Here is an 18,088-nt window from a genome sequence, read left to right as displayed (position 1 = left end):
TTCAAATATTTATCCAATTCTCTTTTGAAAGTTACTATTGAATCTGTACCCACCGCCCTTTCAGTCAGCGCATTCTGGATCGTAACAACTCACTGGGTAAAATAAAATCCCCCTCTTTGTCCCTCTGGTTCTTTCGGGAAGGTTATGCGACAAGGGTTTTCTGGGCTTTGACTCGGCTCGGGTAAGATACGAGTAACGTGTTATCAATGTACCAGAAATTAACTCGCTCCTGTCTAATTGTGTCAATCTTCTGTCTTCTGGCTTTTGATTGATTTCACCATCCAATCATGAAGCCTGTTCTTTTTTAAAGTTAACCAAAATGAAGCTCAGTGAAAGAAAAAAAGTGATTGGGTCGAAATTTGACCAAGGAAGATTGATTGTCTGTGGAGGAAGTCAAATTACAGTTGAAGATGAACTAGACGGAGAAGGGCGAAGGTATTGGAGACAAAGAGTAAGGTAGAATGGGAAAGGGGGTAATGAGGTGAGCAGAAATAAAGTGGTATTTTGAACTGACAATGTTAACTTTAGACAATATTAATATGTTGAAAAAGCTTCCAACATTTGAATAATTTCATTCAAGTCATATTACTGCTTATCTCAATGTCACTCTGGTTGAAGGTGTAATTCAGCGGGGCCCGCTGGCCGATGCGCGGTGACGTCGGGGGGAACTCCAATTGAGGCCATTGACAGGGTCAATTTAGCCATTAAAGGACCTGCCCGTCCAACCTTATGGTTGTCGGGCAGGCCAGGAGCCCCAGTGGGAACTAGAAAAAGCATGAAACCTCATCCACTGGCGGGATGTGGTTTCATGTAGGTTTTTAAAAATTTTAATAAAGATTTTGTAAAAATTGTGGACATGTCCCAACTCATGTGACATTGTCACATGAGGGGACATGTGAGGGAAATTTTACCTTTCTATTTTTGTCTTTTTTACATGTGCAGCCGATCCCTCTGAGGCTGCACTTAGCCTCAGGGAGATGTGAGCTCTTTCATGCACATGCGTGAAAGAGCGCACTCTCGATTTTGGAATTCCCCCCCTGCCTGCACAGGACACACATAGCCCGCCCACATAGAATGGCGCCTCGGCTCCGATCGGGGGCACCGATCGGAAGCACACCCGTACGCGCCCGCCCATCAACATTCCCCCCCAACAGGGGGAAAATTCAGCCCAGTGAGTTTCAGCCATGGTTCACTGGGTAACACTCTTGCCTTAGGGTCAAAAGTCACTCCAGAGATTTGAATCCATAATCCAGTTGATACGCCTGGTGCAGTAGTGAGTGCTGCATTGTCAGGTGTCACATCTTTTGAATAAGACATTAAACCGAGGCCTTGCTTGCCCTTTCATGCAAATGTAAAAGATCCTATGGAGAAGGAGCAGGAGATTTCTCCCCAGTGTCCTGGCTAATCTTTTTCCCTCATTCAACATCACTAAAACAGATGATCTGGTCATAACTACATTGTCGTTTGTGGGATCTTGCACTGTGCAAATTGGCTGTGGCATTTCTTACGTTACAACTTTAAAAAAATATATTCATTCATGAGACATGGGCATTGCTGGCTGGGCCAGCATTTATTGCCCGTTCCTAATTGCCCTTGTGAAGGTGGTGATGAGCCGCCTTCTTGAACTGCTACAGTCCATGTGGTTTAGGAACACCAGCAGTGTCAGGCCTAGGTCGATGTCAGGGTGATCCATCTGGTTCCATTTAGACTTCATAGCTGTTTGATATAACTGAGTGGCTTGTTAGGCCATTTAAGAGTCAACCACATTGCTGTGGGCCTGGAGCCACCTGTAGGCCAGACCAGGCGAGGACAGCACATTTCCAGGGGACAAACTAACAAATTGTCAAGAGATTAAATGAACAAATAAAAGGGGAAGCCCCTTAAAGGGGCCTGTAACAAAAGACAAAACTGCGACAGCAACTTAAAATGGTCAAAACAACATGTGATTTTGGGGGTCAGTAATGCACACCAGCCCCAGCAGTGCCCACCGGTCATGGAAGGCCTTTAACATGCTGGCGGGCACCAGGTGCTCCTCCTGAAGAGACACCTGGCGGCAAAAGAGAGGCAGTCAGTCGGGTGAAATAGATGGGTTTTGGCAACAACCAGTGATAGCTGCAAGGTCACCATTACTGAGACGAGCTTCTTTAATTCTAGGTTTATTAATTTAAATTCCACTAGGTGCCGTGGTGGGACTTCAATCCATGGGTAAGATTTTCCCGTTGGCGTGCGGGAGCGGGCCCCACGTGTCCGTGTGTAAAATGAGGCGCGGTGACGTCGGGCAAGCGTCCCGATGTCACCCCCTCGCCAACGTGATATTTGGCTGGGCAGGTGCGTGATGATCTCCGATGCGCGCCCGCCGTTAATTAACGGGCCACTTAAGGCCCTTGAGGCGCCCATCGATGGCGATTTTTCAGCGCCCGTGCGATCTTCAGGTCGGCGCACGGGCACAACAGGCAGGCGGGTAGGGCACATTTGTATAAACCTTATCCCTGGGCGGGATAAGAGGACTCAGTGGGGTCACGAATGTGCTCTGTCAAATATTTATTTTTTAAAGTTATTGAAACTTGCCTGCGTGATCTGCAATATTTCAAAACGCATCCCAGCTGCTCTGTCTGGACTCTTAACCTTCAGGTCAGCGCTCTCCAGTGAGGAATCTTTCCTGGGCCTGCAGGTTTCAGGAAGCCTTCCCTTAGCCTGGGAATGGGAGCTGAACTCTCCACTGAAGGCAGCTCCTCTGAGGAGAAAGGGAGGGCTAGAAGGGGGAGGAGGCCAGGAGTGGACAATCAGCCTCCAGGGGAGCCACCTTTGGGAGGACAGGCGCAGGCACAAGGGGCGCAGGGCCAAGAGGTTGTCCAAGGTGGAAGAGGCCGCAGAAGATGCCACTGTCCTGCTGCCAGGGTTTACAGGCGGCGAAGCAGCTACCTCAATATGTCTGAGGTGCAGTGCCGAAGGAGGCTCCGTCTCTCAAGGGAGACAGTCACCTCCATCTGTCAGATGATTGGCCCTGAGATCTCCGCTAACTGTGTGGGTGGACACCCCATGCCAGCAGCTCTGAAGGTCATAGCTGCCCTCAACTTCTATGCCTCTGGTTCCTTCCAGGGCTCGGTGGGTGATCTTTGCGGTGTCTCCCAATCAGCTGTCCACACTTGTGTCAAGCAGGTCACAGATGCTCTGTTCAGACGGGCATTGACCTTCATCCACTACCGTTGGGACCAGGCAAGCCAGACACAGCGAGCCAGAGGCTTTGCGGCCTTTGCTGGCTTCCCCTGTGTCCAGGGTGCTATAGACTGTACACATGTGGCCATCAAGGTGCCAGCAGGTGAGCCCGGTGCCTTCGTCAACAGGAAGGGCTTCCACTCCATGAACGTGCAGATAGTGTGTGATCACAGGATGCTGATTCTACAAATCTGTGCAAGGTACCCAGGCAGCTCCCACAACGCCTACATCCTCAGACACTCCCAGGTGCCGGGGCTCTTCAGTTCTCCAGCCCGGCTGGATGGATGGCTGCTGGGTGACAAGGGCTATCCCCTCAGAAGGTGGCTCATGACGCCTCTCTGCCATCCAAGAACAGAAGCTGAGCAGCGGCACAATAGGAGCCAGGGCACCACGAGGGCTGTGGTGGAGAGAGCCATCGGTCTTCTCAAGATGCGCTTCCGATGCCTGGACCGCTCAGGGGGCGCACTCCAGTACCCCCCAGACCGTGTGTTGCTGATAATGGTTGCATGCTGCACTCTCCACAATCTTGTGCTGGAAAGGGGGGACACAGTGGACGCTTCTGGGTGCTACGTCTTGGCGCTGACCCCTCACTCGGAGTGGTATCTGAGCCAGCCTGCTGACTCTGCTGTCCTGTTGGCCTCGGTGACCTTGGCAGCTGTCCTCTGGTGCGTGGAGCCTGTGCTGGCCCTGTCTGGGAGGGAGCTGCCAGTTCCACAGCTGGCATCTCCCCAGTCGTCGCAGCCTCACCAAATGCAACAGTCACTGGGAGAGAGGCGGAGGAACTGCTGCCCTCATCCGGAGCACCCTGAGAGGAACCCACAGAGACGACAGGCAGCTGCTGCGCCGATGGGAGGTCGCTTTGGACCTCCCTGCTCACTGTGGATGGATGGGCACCAAGCTGGGAAAGTTGATGCCCAGATCATCTCCCACACTGGCACTGACCAGCTGAGGTCAATGCCAGTGTGAGGGCTTGCTGGTCAGAGCGCATCCCTAGGAAGCCCTTATGGGTCTCCTGAAGGAGCCTCTCCATGAGAGTCGCCACTTTCTCCATGGAGGACACATGGCGCTTGGACATGTGGCTCAGCAATCATTCAGCAATCGTCAGTGTAGACTCCTCCACCACGGAGACCAAGCCAAGCATAGCCTCATGTATCTCCCCCAGATACTCCCGCACACCCGGCCGCATTCTCTGCCCCTGCTGCGTTGTGGACGAATCCAGAGACACATCACCAGGCACCGACTGAGCATGTGCCTGGTCCCCTGCAGTCCTCCGACTGCTGGCGCCATGGGCACTCTCTGTCTCTGCCAGCTCCTCCAGCGGCTGTGAAGTGCCCTCACCGCTGTGCCCCGGGACACTAGCCGATGTTCTAATTCCGACCGAGGTGCTAGTATCTGCGCTGGTGCCTGCCTGGCAGAGATGGTGTGATGCTGGTGAGACTTCAGGCCCCTCAGGTGTGAGAGGGGGCTCTCTGCTGCTCCTCCTCCCAGCCCCTGGATTACTAGTCCAGCAACACCACCACTACACCAGCACCTCCACCAAACTGTGACTACACTTCAAAAAGGGTTGGGCTATATCTGGTCAAAAATACCTGGAAGTGCCAAATGGGTGATAGTGAATGAGCAGCCTGTTTTACATCCCACCCATTTAATCTTTTCCACCACTAATGCCCATTTTCACCAAACAGCAAAGGGCAGCTTCACCCTACAGGTAGGTTTGATGCTCGGGAGGTGAGGGAGTGATTATCAAAATCTGTGCAATTGAGGAGCAGTTTTGAAGGAACCATTATAATGAAAGCAAAATACTGCGGATGCTGGAAATCTGAAATAAGAACAAAAAAATGCTGGAAAAACTCAGCAGGTCTGGCAGCATCTGTGGAGAGGGAAACAGAGTTAACGTTTCAAGTCCATATTACTCTTCTTCAGAACAGCATTGATGGAACCTGTCCCTTTCTCATTGCAAACTTGTCAGTTTACAATGAGTCACCAATAAATCCAATCAGGAATTCAGGAGAAACTTCTTTATGCAGAGAGTAGTGAGAATGTGGAATGCACTACCACAGGGAGTAGTTGAGGTGAATAGTGCAGATACATTTAGAAACAATCTGGATAAACACATGAAGAAGAAAAGAATAGATGAATATGATGATAAGGTGAGTAGAAGAGGAGTGAGCTTAAATATCAGCATGGGTCACTTGGGCTGAATGGCCTCTTTCTGTGCTGTAAATTCTACGTTATACCATAAGCTGGAAGCTTCCAGAAGCCAACTGGGTCAGGGAGAGACCCAAATCTCTGGAACTGCCAACAGTCCAAAGGTTAAATATGCCAGGCAGGAATCTCTGGTGTGAGACAGTGTCTGTGACCCCATGTCAATGCTGAATTAGCAGACTTTCAGGGACAATTTCAACACTGCAATAAATTATACATTGTGGCAATCACTGGTTAATGCTTCAAATATACAGCTGAGTTTTGTCACAAAACAAAGGAGAGGTAGCACCAACAGTACAAACTGTTATCACCACCAACGACCAGATGGAATCTAATAGTAATGTTTGCCACTTTGGAGCAGAATATTACATCCTTTGCCATTTAATTACCATAGAAGGACAAATGAGCACAGTGATAGAGCAGTTATCTTACTGGACTAGTAATCCAGAGGGATACAGAGTGTAGTGGTTATATTACCAGACTAGTAATCCAGACAGGTACAGAAGTGTAGTGGTTATGTCCTCAAGTAATCATTCAATCGATGCCCTCCACCTGTATATACTCAACTTTAATGTATACAAGTAACAGCTTCACTCTGTATCTAACCCCATGCTGTACCTGTCCTGGGAGTGTTTGATGGGGACAGTGTAGAGGGAGCTTTACTCTGTATCTAACCCCATGCTGGAACTGTCCTGGGAGTGTTTAATGGGGACAGTGTAGAGGGAGCTTTACTCTGTATCTAACCCCGTGCTGTACCTGTCCTGGGAGTGTTTAATGGGGACAGTGTAGAGGGAGCTTTACTCTGTATCTAACCCCATGCTGGAACTGTCCTGGGAGTGTTTAATGGGGACAGTGTAGAGGGAGCTTTACTCTGTATCTAACCCCGTGCTGTACGTGCCCTGGGAGTGTTGATGGGGACAAAGTTGAGGCAGTTTTACTCTATACCTAACTCCGAGCTGTGCCTGGGAGTGTTTGATGAGGAACTGAGTGCCTGAAATAACAATGTGTTTCAATCTTCAGCATCGACATGATGAGCGAATCATTCACCAGTGGAGATGTTATCACTCACCGCATTAATCCCGGAGAATTGCTGGGATATGTGCAGCATCAAGGCAACGACGATGGGCTGTTGGTAGCTGGAAGAGCAGAACAACTGCATCACGGACACCTCCTTCTCTTTCTGGATATCCTCCTTCTCCTTCTTCATCTCCTCAATATGCTTGTCAATGTCAGATGTCCCCAGTAATCTTTTCAAACCTGGCGAGAGTTGAATTACTTCATCGTCAAGATCAGTACAGAGGACAGAACAGACCTACAAATAAATAAATACTGGCTCCAGGGCACTGGTGAGAACTCCTTGCTCTTCTTCCAAAATTGCCATGCGATCCTTTCCATCCACATTAGAGGGCAGATGTGGCCTCCATGCCGTGTCACTCATGTCTACCAAAAGATGGCATCTCTGACAGTGCAGCAGTCTCGCAATACTGACACAAGACCATGTCAGTCTAGGTTTTCTGCTCAAGTCTCTGGAGTGGGACTTGAGCCCATGACCTCATGACTCAGAGGCAAGAGATAATGTTATTCGGAGAAGAATAGGGAAGCTCTCCCCTGTGCCCTGGGCCAATATTTATTCCTCAATTTAAATAAACAGGGGTAACCTGGTCATGATCACATTGTTGTTCATGGGAGCTCACTCTGTGCAAATTCAATGCTGCTTTTTACGACACTACAACTCTGAATACACTTCCAAAGTGTTACAGTGCCCGTAACATGCTTTGAGACATCTTGAGACTGTGCCAGGCACTATAGAAATCTCTATATTTTATGAGCTGGGGCTCAAGAAACTTCCCAATCAGAACTCTGAATCCATTTTAAAACTGCTTTCCGCGTTTTAATGAGTTAAGATGTTTCTAAGATGTCGTTAAAAGTTCAGGGAATTCCGAAAGGGGATTGTGCAGTTCGGAGCTGCACCCACCTCATCACTCTGCTGAAAATCTCTCTAATCCAAACTGTGTCTGCGCTTTGCCTCCCATCAAATGATTCCCTTTAATTAATGAGAACCAGGCAAGTTGCTTCATACAAAGCCAAAGATACGTTGACATTAGACTATTCGAGGGATCTATGTCAGGGTGACCTTCTTTACTTGTTTAAATACAAACTAGAGCAGGTGAGAAAAGTAGAGCTGAGTTCTAGCTCAGTGATTGCCATCCCATCCCTGGGTTAGAAAGTTAGGAGTTCGCGATTGACATCTAGAGGAATACTTGTGCCTGGTAGCTAGTGGACGTGGATAAACCCACACTACCCTCTTCCCACACTCCATCCCCCCATCCCCATCCCGCAACTGCCTCCCCCTCTTCCACTCATTGTATGTGGTGTAGGAGTCCAAAATACCCTCCCGCTGTATAGTGCTAACCCTCCCTGGGAGAAAGATGGTCAAGGACAGGGAAGAAGTGTTCATATATGGTGGTCTGTGATGCGGATGTTAACCATCTTCTGGGTCCTCCCATTGTTTCCACCATTTTCTAAGGGAAGATTGCGAAGCTACGAACACACTTCACTGAGGGAGTGCTGTACTGTCAGAGGCGCTGCCTTCTGGACGAGCTGTTCAAGCAAAGCCATACCCTGTGGCCTCATTTGAAGAAGAGCAGGGGAGTCCTCCTCAGTAATAACGCAGAAAATGCCGGAAAAACTCAGCAGGTCTGACAGCATCTGTGAAAAGAGATTAATTCATTTTCCCCCCTCCACGCCTGCTGAGTTTTTCCAGCATTTCCTGTTTTTATTTCAGATTTCCAGCGGGCGCAGTATTTTGCTTTTATTTTAGAGTTCTCCTCAGTGTCTTGGCCAATATCTATCCCTCAATCTGCATCACAAAAATCAGATGATCTGGTCATTACCCCACTGCTGTTCCTGGGAACTTGCTGTGCACAATTTGGCCACTGCATTTCTGACATTCCAATAGTGGCAACACTTTAAAAAGTGCTTCGTGGATTGTAAAGTGCTTTTGGGATGTCCTGAGGTTATGGGAGGTGTCATATAAATACAGGTCTTTCTTGTCCTTTTCAATGTGGTATCACAAACACACAGATCTAAATAAAGGCACATAGAAACTCATCCACACACACAATAAAGTGAAACCAAATATCAGGTTAAACACTCATTTACCCCACCTCAGCTCTGCCTAGCCCCTGTGCTCAGCCAATCAGAGCTGAGAACACAGAGCGTCAACTGTACCAGTGACCAATCACAGACACTGACAGATTATCCTTAATGCACTCACTCAACCTGGAGTTTTGTCATTCCCATGGGAACCATTTCCAGCCTGGGTTTAAAGTTACAAAATAAACTTCTCCTGTGGAAGAATATTTTGTGTTTATAGATTGTTGGGGGCCGATTGTCATTAATAAATGTTCAGACGATGCCCTGAGCTGTTTCCCTGTGTGTTCAAGGCCTCGTATTGTCTCTCGCCTGTCCCAACCTCCCTGCCCTCTCCTCTCTTGCTCGCAAGGGTGCTGACTCACAATGCCACAATTCTGTGGGAGCCTGCAATGCCTCTGTGACCTCACCCAAATAACCACTCTTCAGGTAGCTCTACAGAGCATGGGATATTCCACCATGTGGGGCATCATATCAGAGACAGATTCTAAACCACCCTGCCCTCTCACATCACCGCCCACACCTAACATTCCTGCGACATGCCCTTCCCTGCAGCAGTTTGGCCATGAATAGGAACCCTGTCTGAATTGCCCATTTCCTATCCCTGGTACTGAGGCTGATTGTTTTGCAGCCTCTTTCCAACAGCATTTGTGTGAGCACAGTTCTGGGTTGGTAACTAGGAGTGGCCTGCTCTAAGCAATTTAAATGGACTCCACGCAGTGAACTTAAATCCCGAGATAGTGGGCATTTGCCAAACCCCATCCTCCACCTTTGTCCCTCCAATCCCTCCCTCCCCCCAATAAAATCACACCATTAAAACACAAGGGAATTTCACAGAATTGTGGACAATCTGGGGATGGATACAACCTCTAAGCAACAGGATCTTACATTTACCCAGTGCCTTTAATGTAGCAAAACATCCCCAGGCATTTCACAAGAGGGTGATTGGAATTTGACACCTAGCCACATATGCAGATACTAGGGCAGGCAGGTTAGGCTTTGAGGAGAGTGTTAAAGGGGAGTATAGAACGAGAGAGGTATGGGGGGGAAATTCCAGGCATAGAAGTTGGGGGCCACTGTGACCTTCAGAGACACTGGCGTGGGGTGTCCACCCTCACAGTCAGAGCTCATCTCAGGGTCGATCATCTGACAAATGGAGGTCACAGTCTCCCTGGAGAGGCGGAGCCTCCTTCGGCATTGCACCTCGGGCATATTGAGGTAGCTGCATCACCTCCTGTAAACCTTAGCAGCAGGATAGTGGCGTCTTCTGTGCCCCCTTCTGCCTTGGACTATCTGTTGGCCCTGCCCTCACCTTGTGCCTGCGCCTCTCCTCCCACAGGTCCCTCCCCTGGAAGCTGCATAGGGACACCCGGCCTCCTCTCCCTCCTGCCCCTCTCTTCCCCCTCAGAGGAGGTGCCTCCAGCGGAGACCACAATCCCCAATCAGGGTGATGGAAGGTTGTCTGATACACGGATGGGCCCACACGGTCTGAATCCTCCGGGGGCCTGGAAGACACCAATGAGGCCTGAAATGAAGCCTGGAAATGCTCAGAATGCAGCTCTGAAGCGAGATGGAGCTGTCCAGTTCACACAATCAACCAGCAGCACATGATCTCCAAAACCCCTCATTACTCACATTGACAACGCTGCTGACCTTTCTTATCCTGCCCATGGATGAGATTTGCAAATTGTGGTCTGCCCGCCTGCCCTTTTTAGCCTGTTTTGCCCGTGCGATGGCCTAAAAATCGCACGGGCTACGTAAACGCGGAGACAATCGGTGTCTCGAGAGCCCTAACTGGCCTCTTCATTAATGGCGGGCACACCTCGGACTCCCTTGCACGCCCACCTAGCGAAATATCGCGAGACTGCGCGTTGACATCAGCGCGCTCGGCCGAAGTTAACGTGTGTCCTTTCACGCTCCAGCGGGTCGGGCCCACCGGCCCAGAGAAAAAGATTTAAAATCACTCGGAAAAGATCCGGAGGGAAGGTGAGAACTTTTTTTTCACTCAAGAGTTGTCAGGACCTGGAAAACACGGCCTAAAAAGCTGGTTGAAGCTGATCCCATAAATAATTTTTCAAGGGAGTTGGCCAGGAACTTAGGGATGAGGAACATCTATGGACAAACAGTGGGGATGTGGTAATAAGCACAACCGCTCTTTCAAACAGGCAGCACAGGCATAAAGGGCCAAATGGCCTCCTTCTGTGCTGTACATTTCTACTTTACAAGCCTTGGCAGTCAGCAGGAACTCCTATCCACTGGGGAGGCACAGATTGGAAAATCAAGCCCACCCTTGTCTTTAGTCCATGCTCAGGGTACATCTGAATTACCAAACAGGTATTAAAGTCTGCAAACAAGGCATGCAGTTTTTTAAAAGAAGGATCAAGGGTCAACTTGAACAGAACACCACAGCCTCAGCGGCAACCGATTGAACTGCACCTTAGGATGGAGAGCAGGGCTTAAGGGGAAATAATCCAGAAACAGGCACCTGCTCATTTCCTCCACCCCCAGTCCCTCCCAGGCAAAAGACAGAGGCTTGTACACACAAATATTTCCACACATTAATTGGAGCTCAGTGCCAGATTAAACATTTGTTGCCCAGCCTCTGCTGTGCCTTCGACAAGCCCCCGTGCTCAGCCAATCCGGGCTGACAGCATGACTCGTCAAACACGTTGGTAATGAATTACAAACATCATCCTGTTACTGTGACGCACCCTGAATGTACTCACTCAACCCGGATCCATGTCATCACCAGTCCAGATCTACGGTTTCTAAATAAAGTTCTTTTATAGAGGAAAGTTCTGTGTTTATAGATTGTTGGGGGCTGATTGTCACTGATCAATGCTCAGGCGATGCTCTGACCTGTTTCTCTATGTGCTCAAGACGTCCTGTTCACTCTCTGTGGTCCCAACAATTTGTTCCTCCCCATCCTCCCCTCTCTTTCCCTCAAAGGTTGCTGACTCACGCTGCATGGGATTGTATGGCATTGTACAAGCCTCTGCAGCCTCCCCCAAATAACTGCTCTTTAGATAGCTCGAGAGAACATGGAATCATCCACCATGTGGGGCATCACATTGGAGACTGATTCTAGATCCCTCCCCTACCCCCTCCCACACTTTCCTGCATTTACCAGCAGGAGCGTGATTCAATGCATTGAGATTGGGCAATTCCCCTTTACCCTTCACTGGACTCACAATCCAGAGCCTCTGGCTAATTGCTCTGGGGACAAGGGTTCAAATCCCACAATGGCAGCTGGTGGAATTTAAATCTAATTAATAAATCTGGAACTGAAAAGCTATTCTCAGTAATGATGAACATGAAACTATCATCGATTATTGTAAAATCCCATCTGGTTCATTAATGTCCTTTAGGGAAGGAAATCTGCCATTCTCACAGACCCACAGCAATGTGGTTGACTCTTAACTGCCCTCTCAAATGGCCAAGGAAGCCCCTCAGTTGTAACAAACTGCTACGAAGTCTAAAAGGAATGAAACTGGACAGACCACCCAACATTGACCAAGACAACAATGGCAAACTCAGCCCTGTCAACTCTGCAAAATCCTCCTTACAAAATCTGGGAGCTTGTACCAAACTGGAAGAGCTGTCCCGCTGACTAGTCAAGCAACAGCCTGACATAGTCATACTCACAGAATCATACCTTACAGACAATGTCCCAGACACCACCATCACCATCCCTAGGTATGTCCTGTCCCACCTGCAGGACAGGCCCAGCAGAGGTGGCAGCACTGTGGTATACACTCAGGATGCAGTTGCCTTGGGAGCCCTAAGCATGGGCCCCATGAAGTCCCATAAAATCAGGTCAAACAGGACAAGGAAACCTCCTGCTGATTACCACATACTGCCTCCCCACCCCCCTCAGCTGGTGTTGACGCTGATGTCCTCCATGTTGAACACTGTTTGGAGGAAGTATTGAGAGTGGCAAGGACACAGACTGTACTCTGGGTGGGGGGACTGCAATGTCCATCACTAAGACTGGTTGTCAACGCCACTGCTGACCGAGATGGCCGAGTCCTAAAGGACATCGTTGCTAGACTAGGGCTGGGATTTGCCCTGCCCGCCGGCATTGGGCATGCTCAGTGGCATGAGCGGGCAAATATTTGCACCATCGGTTTCACGACGACATGAAGCCAGTTTTTGCCATCGTCCGCTCAGCCCGTCGATGGCGGGATGTTTCTCCCACCATCGGACATTGGGAACCTCATTGTACAACATCTATATATCATTATTAGGCCTGTCCGCTGGAATTGTCCCCTCCGCACCCCACCTCCACCAACTGGATCGTCCATCCACGTCCGCAGGAAAACACACCGACATGTTTCACAACAGCACATAAGCAACGTGCTCCTGGTGGGCTGCACTCCTATCAGGACTTCAAGGCCTACCTTGCTTCAGGAAGCACACAGTCATCAGCACCAGGCTTCACAGGCAGCACCACGTCGCTTTTAGGGGGGCTCACAGGCAGGTCTCTACCTACCAGACCTGACATATATGGGTGGCTTTTCAATGGCTGCGGGGCTAGGGCTTACTTGACGAAGGGGAAGAAGTGACCTCAGGCAAGGGAAGAGGCTGCAGGGCGAGGGCTGTACTGGGGAAATGGGGTATCCCAGGGTGTGTGGGGGGGCACAAGTTGATCTGTGCAAATGGCCTCCAGATGATGAGGGCTGAGGAGGCAGTCTCCAGAGGAGATGAGGCCAGATGTGGATGTAAGGGTATGTGTGTGACAATGGGTGGTGACATTCCTTGAGCTGGCAGTGAGTGAGATGCCAGTGAATATGTGATGGACTAACATCCAGAGGTGATGTTAGAGAGACTGCCCTTGACATCAAGGCAGCATTTGACCGAGTGTGGCATCACTGGAGTCAATGGGAATTAGGGGAAAAACTCTCCACTAGTTGGAGTTGCACTTAGCACAAAGGAAGATGATTGCGGTTGTTGGAGGTCAGTCATCTCAGTCCCGGGACATCACTGCAGGAGTTCCTCAGGGTAGTGTCCTCGAGTGATTGAGATGGTTGCTGCTATGCATGCGGTGTAGGTACATCCCCAGTGTTGTCAGGGAGGGAACTTGACCCAGTGACAGTGAAGATGGTGGAGGCAGTGAATGTTGAAGGTGGTGAAAGGAGTCATCAACAGTGCTATCAAGCAGCACTTACTCAGCAATAACCTGCTCACTGACACTCAGCTTGGGTTCCCCCACAGCCACTCAGCTCCTGACCTCATTACAACCTTGGTCCAAACATGGACAAAAGAGCAGAACTCCAGAGGTGATGTTAGAGTGATTGCCCTTGATATCAAGGCAGCATTTGTCCGAGTGTGGCATCACTGGAGTCAATGGGAATTAGGGGAAAAACTCTCCATTGGTTGGAGTCGCACTTAGCACAAAGGAAGATGGTTGTGGTTGTTGGAGGTCAGTCATCTCAGCTCCAGGACATCACTGCAGGAGTTCCTCAGGGTAGTGTCCTCGGCCCAACCATCTTCAGCTGCTTCATCAATGACCTTCCTTCCATCATAAGGTCAGAAGTGGGGATGTTCACTGATGATTGCATAATGTTCAGTACCATTTGCAACTCCTCAGATACTGAAGCAGTCCATGTCTAAATGCAGCAAGACCTGGACAATATCCAGGCTTGGGCTGACAAGTGACAAGTAACATTCACACCACACAAGTGTCAGGCAATGACCATCTCCAACAAGAGAGAATCTAATCATCTCCCCTTCATATTCAATGACATTACCATCGATGAATACCTCCACTATCAACATCCTGAGGGTTACCATTGACCCAAAACTGAACTGGACTAGCCATATAAATACTATGGCTACACGAACAGATCAGAGGCTGGGAATCCTGTGATGAGTAACTCACCTCCTGACTCCCCAACGCCTATCCACCATCTACAAGGCACAAGCCAGGAGTGTGATGGAATACTCCCCACTTGCCTGGATGAGTGCAGCTCCAACAACACTCAAGAAGCTCAACACCACCTAACACAAAGCAGCCCCCACTCGATCAGCTCCCCATCCACCATCTTAAACATTCACTCCCTCCATCACCTTCACTGTCACTGGGTCAAATTTCCTCCCTGACAGCACTGTGGGTGTACCTACACCGCATGGACAGCAGCAATTCAAGGCAGCGGCTCACTACCACCTTCTAAAGGGCAATTATGGATGGGCAATAATTGCTGGCCTAGCCAGCGACGCCCACATCCCGTGAAAGAATTTAAAAAACCCTCGTGCCTCTGTCCCTACAACAGCAACCTCATGGTTCAAAAACATAGCAGACATCAGACCATGGACTCCTGGGAGGGGGGTGACCACCACGGGCATAATGGGCTGAATGGCCTTCTTCAGGCATTTGTGGCTCCAGATTAGGATGGCTCGTAAAAGATGGAACAAAGAGCAACTTGGACAAGGCACCACAGGCTCACCGACAACCGGTAAGACTGTATCTCAGGATGGAGACCATCATACCAGGGGGTAACTAGGGACATCAGCCCAGAACCCAACCCTTGTTCATTTGTTCCTCTGCTCCCCACTTCACTCAATATCTGCCTTTGGGGGCTTGCCAGGATTATGAGCCTGTAAGATGATCTCCCAAACTTGGCCACTTATACCCAATTCCAAGTGTCACTTTGTAAGATAGAAACAGAGAGGAAGAACTTAATTTCTATAGCATCTTTTATAACCTCAGAATGTCCAGTCAAGTGTTTTCAAACAATAATCACTGTTTTAATGTAGGAAACCAAACTACCACTTTGTGCACAGCAAGCTCCCATGAACAAAAAAGTGATAATGACCAGATGACTGATTTTTGGTGAGGTTACTTGAGGGATAAATATTAGAGAACTCCCATGTTCACTTGGAAGTGGTGCTGTGGAATCTTTTCCATTGAGCTGAGAGGGCTGATAGGACCTTGGTTTAACGCCTCATCCAAAAGACCGGCACCTTTGTCAGTGCAGTGCTCCCACAGTACTGCCCCTCCGACAGTGCAGCACTCCCACAGTACTGCCCCTCCAGTAGTGCTGCACTCCCTGAGTGCTGACCCTCGATAGTGCTGCAACTCTCAGTACTGCCCCTCCAATAGTACTTCGTTCCCTCAGCACTGACCCTCTGACAATGCAGCATTTCCTCAGTACTGACTCTCTGGCAGTGCAGCACTCCCTCAGTACTATCCTTCTGACAGTGCAGCATTCCCTCAGTACTGTCCCTCTGACAGTACAGCACTCCCTCAGTACTGACCCTCCAAAAGTGCAGCACTCCCTCAGTAGTGACCCTCCAACAGTGCAGCGCTCCCTCAGTATTAACCCTCCTACAGTGCAGCATTCCCTCCGTACTGACCCTCTGACAGTGCCGCACTCCCTCAGTACTGACCCTCCGACAGTGCAGCACTCCCTCAGTATTGACCCTCTGACAGTGCAGCACTCCCTCAGCACTGACCCTCTGACAGTGCAGCACTCCCTCAGTACTGACCCTCTGACAGTGCAGCGCTCCCTCAGTACTGACCCTCTGACAGTGCAGCACTCCCTCAGTACTGACCCTCCGACAGTGCAGCACTCCCTCAGTATTGACCCTCTGACAGTGCAGCACTCCCTCAGTACTGACCCTCCGACAGTGCAGCACTCCCTCAGTACTGACCCTCTGACAGTGCAGCACTCCCTCAGTACTGACCCTCCGACGGTGCAGCACTCCCTCGGTACTGACCCTCTGACAGTGCAGCACTCCCTCGGCACTGACCCTCTGACAGTGCAGCACTCCCTCAGTACTGACCCTCTGACAGTGCAGCACTCCCTCAGTACTGACCCTCCGACAGTGCAGCACTCCCTCGGTACCGCCCTGTGCTTGCTGTTCACTCACTCTTCCTCGCTGCTTCTTCTCTTCCAAGTTTGATGTAGAGGTAGCGAGGACTCTCGGGGCAGAAGGGCAGCAGGATGATCTGTAGAATGGCCGGCAGACCTGACAGGCCAAGAATTAAAGGCCAAAGTCGATCATTGCCTAGCAGAAAATTCAAACCGAGCACCTGCCAGAGAAGAGAAAGAAGAAAATAACTTATCGATCTCTGTCTTGAATACGCTCAGTGACTGATCATCCACAGCCCCCTGAGTGAAAAAAAAATCTCTTCATTTCAGCCCGAAATGGTCAACCCATTCTTCTGAGACTTTGACCTCATTTTTGTTATCCCTGTACGAGGATACCCAGGTCCCTCTCGATGCACACATTTTCCAGTCTCTCACCAATCAAAAAGGTTTTTTTTATTGTTCCTGCCAAAGTGGATAACTTCAAAGTGGATATTATACTCCATCTGCCATGTTCTTGCCCATTCACCCAACCTGCCAATATTACTCTACAGCCTCAGCATCCTTCACCAACATAACGTTGCATTGTCAGCAGACTTAGATATGTTACACTGAGTCCCCACATCCACGTCATTGATGCAGGTTGTAAGTGGTTGAGGGCCCAGCACTGATCCTTGCCATTCCCCGGTAATTACAGCCTGCCAACCAGAAAATATTCTTTTTATTCCTGTTTTTCGACCAATCGCCAATCCTTAATCCATGCTAATATATTTCCCTCACTCCCATGAGTACTGATTTTGTGTCATAAAGTCTTGTGTGGTACAGTATCACAGAATTGTTACAGTACAGAAGGAGGCCATTCAGCCCATCGACTCAGCACTGGTTCTCTGAAAGAGCATTCCACCTCTCCCACTCCCCTGCCTTATCCCTGTAAACTTGCACATTCTCTCTTTCCAGGTAGCAATCCAATTCCCTTTTGAATGCCTCGATCGAACCTGCCTCCACCACCCTTTCAGGAAGTTTGTTCCAGACTCCAACCACCCTCTGGGTGAAAAAACTTTTCCCCACATCACATTTATTCCTTTTGCCAATTATTTTGAATCTGTGCCCTTCAGTTCTTGATGTTCTCTTGAGTGGGAACAGTTTCTCACTATTTACCCTGTCCATACCCTTCAGAATCTTAAATATCTCAATCAGGTTTCCTCTCAGCCTTCTTATCTCCAAGGAAAACAGTCCCAACCTCTCCAATCTATCCTCATTGCTACAGTTCTCTATCCTGGGAATCATTCTTGTGAATCTCCTCTGTCCTCTCCCCAATGCCTTCACATCCTTCATCAAGTATGGCGCCTAGAACTGGAAGCAGTACTCCAGATGAGGCCTAACTAGTGCAAGTTATGCAAGTTTAACATGACCTCCTAACTCTTGTACTCAATGCTTTTAGTAAAGCCTAAGCTACTGTGGGCAGGCTTTTTCACCCAGCGTGTGGGCACACGCCCGACATGCCCGAGTGTGAAATAGCGTGCGATGATGTCGGGCAAGCGTCCTGACGTCATTGCGCACCCACGCGATATGTCAGTCGGCGGGCGCATGCGAGAGTTGGAAACGCGCCCGCCGACAATTAAGCTGCCTATTAAGGCCATTAATCAATTAATTAACATGTATTTTTCGCTGCCAATCGAACATTATGGTTGGTGGGCTGACGG

The 18,088-nt window shown here is 49.4% G+C and overlaps 1 protein-coding gene across 2 annotated transcripts in view; it reads right to left on the bottom strand.

Moving 5' to 3' along the window:
• The window catches only part of slc2a2 (solute carrier family 2 member 2), a 46,812-nt gene that overhangs the window by 10,780 nt on the left and 17,944 nt on the right, over nt 1-18,088 (bottom strand). For both annotated transcript variants that reach the window (XM_078564398.1, XM_078564399.1), the window contains 2 exons: nt 16,447-16,609; nt 6,491-6,678 (listed from right to left, as the gene is read on the bottom strand). In XM_078564398.1, coding sequence (XP_078420524.1) covers nt 6,491-6,678; nt 16,447-16,609 — 351 coding nt within the window. The remainder of the gene's footprint in view (nt 1-6,490; nt 6,679-16,446; nt 16,610-18,088) is intronic.

Source organism: Cetorhinus maximus, chromosome 19 (assembly GCF_964194155.1).
Source record: "Cetorhinus maximus chromosome 19, sCetMax3.hap1.1, whole genome shotgun sequence".
In the NCBI taxonomy this organism is placed as follows: Eukaryota; Metazoa; Chordata; class Chondrichthyes; order Lamniformes; family Cetorhinidae; genus Cetorhinus; species Cetorhinus maximus.
Note: the sequence above shows the minus strand (reverse complement) of the source record. Positions and strands in the feature narration are given on the sequence as shown.